The 5,988-nt window shown below is 37.1% G+C and overlaps 1 protein-coding gene across 1 annotated transcript in view; it reads right to left on the reverse strand.

Annotated features, from left to right (window-relative positions):
- Positions 1–2,494: 2,494 nt before the first annotated feature.
- The window catches only part of LOC107711941 (F-actin-capping protein subunit alpha-1-like), a 12,269-nt gene continuing 8,775 nt past the window's right edge, over positions 2,495–5,988 (reverse strand). Inside the window, exon 10 of the mRNA XM_016517036.1 lies at positions 2,495–3,300. Coding sequence (XP_016372522.1) covers positions 3,160–3,300 — 141 coding nt within the window. The 3' untranslated portion in view covers positions 2,495–3,159. The remainder of the gene's footprint in view (positions 3,301–5,988) is intronic.

A 5,988-nucleotide genomic window follows, 5' to 3' on the forward strand; every position in this document is an offset into this window, starting at 1 on the left:
ATATAGGGAGACATACAAAATGTGCAGTGCTGGGGGTACTCCAGGACAGGTTTGAGAACCACTGCTCTAGAGTACCTTGTTTTTTTTTCTCAAAGTTTAGTTTTAATCCTAATTAAACACACCTGAACCAGCTAATCAAAGTCTTCAGGATTACTAGAAATGTCCAGGCAAGTGTGTTGGAGCTAAACTCTGTTGAAAGGTGGTCTTCCAGGAGCAGGATTGGACATCCCTGCGTTATCCATGCTGGACTGGTCTCTCAGGGCCTGTTTACACCTGGTCACTTCATGTGTTTTTTCTGATCGGATAGTTATCCGATCGTGAAAAGACCAGGTGTAAATGCCCTCCGAAACGCATTCGAGACGGATATAAAGAACGCATGAAATGACCAGGTGTAAACAGGCCCTCAGATGCAGTCCTGAATAAGTCCACGCAGAGGTGTTGCCTCATTGAAAACCTTTGGTATCCCAGAACAAACCTTAGTCTGAGCCCAACCCATCCTAATTATGTGAAAAGTTTGAAAGGAACACACACACAATCAACCTCTCAAATACTACTTCTATTCAAATACAACAACCTCCAAAATACTACTCCTACTAAGATTGAATCTATTTAAATACTATTTTAATCTTTTAAAAATATTTTGTTATTCTGTTTTTATTTTTTACAAAAAGATTTTTATTTATCTTAAAGTGTTATTCATAATTAGTCCAGTCCTGATGACCTGCACAGATACAAATGGAAATATATAAAGTAAAAACTGTGCTAAGCAAATAGTGATTAACCAATCGGTCAGTCAATTAGGCTACTAATGAGACAATTCTGTCTGTCTTGATCTGTCTGGTGACTGACGTTTATATTAAGTTTCTGGTAAATATATAAACTATTGGTTTTCTGACAAGCAGTAATACATGATGTGCAGTTGCTGTTCATTTACTGAGCCTATGTCGAAATCAACTACTGGAGATATGAACTGATATGAAATGGTCATGGAAAACCTGTGTCCTACTGTATTGCACCATGACTATATCGTCCTCTAGTGTCAGTCTGAAGTGCTGCTCAGGAAGCTGCCACCTGGTGTTTGGGCAGCATTAAACATCAGCCAAACCAGAATGCCTTCTCTGTAAATGAAGATTAAAAATGCTTGTTTATATGCCAGACAAATTCTTGTCATGTGACATGATAGTCAACAATATTTACAATTAAGTTAAAATGTTATGTTCGGTGAATGTAATTTTGGGTCTAATAACCATGCCTGGATGTATTACTCCATCACTGCTTTTTATGTTTATACTGGTCAGTCTTATATTTAAAAATTAATCTTAATTAAATATTAGGTAGAACCTTTAGCACCAGTTTACATGATTCACAACCATAGTAAAAGCACAAATGAGTAATGTCATCATTTAATGATTACTTTACCCTGGGACTTTCTTTCTTTTCTTACTTGCGTCCTTCTTGAAGTCTTTTGACTTTTAAACTTTTTAGTATGAAAATAGATATGATTTTATGGTTGTGTAAAAATCTTGCTGACATGAAGGTATTGCTCACATGAATACAGTATACAATCTTAACTTGCTTACGAGAGAACAATGTATGTTGGGGTTTTTATGAGTAAATGTGGTGCATGTATCTGTCCTGTCCTACATAGGTTTCAGCTGCTCTACTGTCATTTGTTTCTGTTTTTAAATACCTCACCATTTCTCCTACTGTACTGAAACCTTTTTTAAGTAGCAGTTTAGATTTTTACTACTGGAATGTATTTTTGTTTTTTTTTGCATCAATAAACCTGAACAGACACTTGGAATTGTTATATTTCTACCTGATACTTTCAAAGAACAGGTTCTAAACTTTTAGCTAGTTGTATGAAAATACGGTTTCTTAAATTAGTTGCATTTTTCTAGATGATTTTTACAGCAATTTAGCAGTGTTGAACTTATGACCAACTGTATTTTTTTCCCCTAAGTAAAATTTTTTTTTTTCTATGCAATTGATATTATTGTGAATATAGTCCTCACCCTAAGAATATCATTACATTAGAGAAATATTAAAGAGTAAATCTGTATAGACGTCAGGTAAAAACACAAGAGTTTACACAATAAAGGCTCAGCAGTATCCATTTAGTCATTTTGGTGCCATTTACTGTGAGCAGACGTTACGTTTGCATGATTTAAAATCTGAAAAAATAAAGGTTATGAGAGCCAGAGAATGTGCCAGTCTTACAGGATGGGTGTACTTTTCCAGAGGATCTTTGATGGAACAGTCAAGACAAACAAGGTTAACGTGAAAGCACTGCAGTGTGGCAGAAACATGCAATTGCAACACTGATGGAGCCCTCAGTGCTATGGACAAGAGAGACAGATTTACTGTGTGGGTTGTGGATATGTTGCAGACTGTGGATACCTTAAATGCATCACAAGTACCTGTAACAGACAAGTCTGAACCTCTATACGTGAAAACAATTCAACTGGTGTATAAATATAAAAATCAAGAATTATTTTGGGTGTCTTTGCCACCAAAGAGTGTTATCCATAGATCTATTTATTCTGTCTTTTTGGGTTATTAAACCATTTTAGTTTAGCAGACTGTGAGTCACTGTTAGACAAAGATTCGGTGAGAGCAGTTAAGACAGATGGCCATTCCAAACCCAGACACAAAGCCCATTCCCCTCCTCTCCTCATGCATTCCCTGTTAAAGCCTGAACAGTTGAGGATGTCAGTAGGTGGAGGAGGAGGAAGGTGGGATTGTCGTATGATTGGGGTTTGGAGATACAACGAGTGAGACATTATTTATCCACCATTTTAAAACACAAAACCGTTTGCACAAGCATTGCAGCTGTCACAGTTCACAAAAAAGGCAAAAATGAAAACAATACAAACTCTTTGAATGACTTGCGAGCGGGTAAATGAGAGAAATGCAACAATTGCCGATAATTTAGATCCACGATTCCCTCCAAGTTCTCATTTGAACCTCATCCACGTCTGAGACCCATCCAAGTCCATTAATGACAGAAAGTTGAATGGAATCACATCCTCTTTTAAACGTTTTTTTTTTTACTTTTTTTTTTTTCATTTTTGGGAGGCTTCTTCATGCTGAGCGAACCGCATGTGGTGTTCTGAGCGCCGGCTCCGCACTTTAACAGAAGAGGAACCGGGTCGGTTTCTAAGCGTTTTGCATCTCTTTGCCGATCTTGTAGCTAAGGATCTTGTTCCAGTCGATCTTGGTGCGAGTGACGGGCAGTTGTCTGCGGAGAGCTTTGAAGGTGGTGTCTGACATTGTCTGGTAGTTCTCACTGATGGCCGTCTGTAGGGAAACATTTAAGCAACACAAATGTTAAACTGGATTCTGATCATTAAGTCGCAGATCATAAAATTGCACAGGAAGTGGTGAAGTCACATAGTCCATGACGAATATTTTATTAACAGCTGGTCTATGTGGTAATTACAGTACATCGGACATCCAAACGTTCGTTTCGTTCATCGACCTCAAATGTGGCTTATCATCCGAACATGTAAGTAGTAGCAACATTACATGGCCGCGTGTTCTAACGTTAACCTAGGGCTGGACAATAATTCAATATCAATATGTATCGTGGTATTATTTTTTTCAGTAACGGTGATATGATTTTTAAACACATTTCCGATATTTCGATATACATTACCAGTGTTTCCCATACATTGATTTATTTGTGCCGTTTGACTTCGTTGAATAAACATGAGAACTGCACGTTTCAAAATCATTCATCGGCGCGGGTGTTTTATATGAATGTATCTCTGAAGGGAACTGACTGTCTTCAGAAAAGTTTCGATGGCATTTTCATTTGATCTGATAAAGAAGCGCTCATGATAATGTTACAAAAGATTTCTATTTCAGATAAATAGTGTTCATATCGATATCGGAATTATATCGTATCGACCGAAATTAAGAAATATATCGTGATATCAATTTTGGCCATATCCTCCAGCCCTACGTTAACCTAGAAAAATGTGTGCTATTCAAGTGTTTGTGCGCAGTGTGGAAGCTGAATAGTAGCACGCTCACTGCACGACAGGTAACTTGGAGGCACTGGTGCGATCATTTGCATTTAACTTAAAATACTCTGTCATTTTTGCTCATACAGAGTAATAAATCTTTAGAAATTGTAAAAATGTTTACTTTTATTTGTGTGCACTCACAATAACAACAAAATGTTGTGCTTTTGTAAAATAATGAAAGCAAACAGGGTGCGCTTTCTGCCTTCTAGGTCACTGTGAACTTGAGCATGTCAAAAAAATTAAACTCTGTGCTTGCCTCACAGGCATGAAAAATATTTCTATAGAAAGCGAAACGTCTACTTTTAAATGAACCAATTTAAATGGAAAACAAATATTTTCAGATTATGTAATCCATATGAAATATGCACGTCCTCTGTGTCGACTTCATCACTGCAGCCGAAAATACAGAAAACACTAGTTTATCAATGAATTATTATAATGTTAAGGCAGTCTTCTTGCTGTTTTTTCCGACGCATTCATAATCATTACTTCTGCCAGTGTGCTGTGGCGAGTTTTATGCATGCGCTGATAGGCTATAGGCCAGGATTCCTCAATAGGCGGGCCCGCGGGCCACATCCGGCCCGTGAGAGAAAAAAGTTTGGCCCGCACTAATTTCAAATAATGTGGCATGAAAATTCAAACGCAGCATCAGAAAGCTACATTAACTTACATCGTGTCTACACCGAACGTGAGCGGCGCGGCACAATAAAATACAATAGAACTCGTTATAATCAGTGATGCTGTCTTGGATGCGGCGCGACACGACAAATCCCCAACAAACTGCTGACTCGTTCTATTTATAACGTACTGACAAAACGTTCAAATGATTTGCAATGCTTTGTCGCGTCCAGTGTAGATACGATGTGACAGCAAAAACATGGCGAGTGTGTAGAAAAGAAAAGTGGACACGGAAAATAGATGATTCAAATGTGAATGAACTTAACAGTTTTGAGTGAGTGAGTGACTGATATCTTTGTTATGGAATACAGCTGTCGCGGGTGGTTAGGACAAAAACTACATGCAAAAGATACTTTTTATCGCGTCGTGTCTGGTTGGGACACACGGTGTTACAGATTGATCCCCCCCTCCCCAAAAAAATCTAAGCATAAAAATATTAATACTGACAAATCTAATAATTGAATCTGCAATTAGGGAAAGTGGAGAGAAGAGATCCAGTCTGGGAATGAGCAGGAACAGTTGATTTGCAAGGCAGACATGGAGATCCAGATTTTTTGTTTGTTCATTTGTTTTTAATATTCAACAGGCAAAGTTCTTCTGTATCTAAATGCAAAAATGTTCATAATTGTTTGAATAAAACACTACTGGGGAAAAAAATCTGAATATTCATCCTGTGACCATCTTGCGACTATTTTAACAAAAGCAACAAAAATATATATATATATAATTGTTATTATTATTACAATTATATATATTAGGGATGTCAACGATTAATCGATGATCGATTAATTGTCGATAAGAGATGCAATCTATTTAAGCTATCGATGGTCGATTAAGCAGTTTAATTTTGGGCTGCGTGCGGCTCATGCGCAAAACACGTGCGAGCGGCTGTGAGTGACGGTATATAAATGCATCATCATTCACTCATAATTACAAATTAAGCTTTTAATGTGATTTAAACTTTAAAAATACATTAAAATAGAAACAACACAAAGTTCTTCAACATGGAATGCAATAGAAATGTAGTAACAGTCATTTCCCCAGATAATTGTTTCATATTTGAAACAATTAGGTAAAGGTTGCAGGGCTGCAGGACACTGCGGGGGAAGGATTTATTCCTACAACTTGTTAATTCGTTCCTACGACTTATTAATTTGTGGCCACTGTCCATGTTTCATTAATTTTGTCCTTTAAATAACCCATGATTTAACTAAAATGAGGGAACAAATTAACACAATGAAACAAATTCTTAATTCATGGCCATGAAATCTTTAATTTC

The sequence above is a fragment of the Sinocyclocheilus rhinocerous genome, unplaced genomic scaffold, assembly GCF_001515625.1.
Source record: "Sinocyclocheilus rhinocerous isolate Xijiao unplaced genomic scaffold, SAMN03320098_v1.1 scaffold1168, whole genome shotgun sequence".
Taxonomy (NCBI): Eukaryota; Metazoa; Chordata; class Actinopteri; order Cypriniformes; family Cyprinidae; genus Sinocyclocheilus; species Sinocyclocheilus rhinocerous.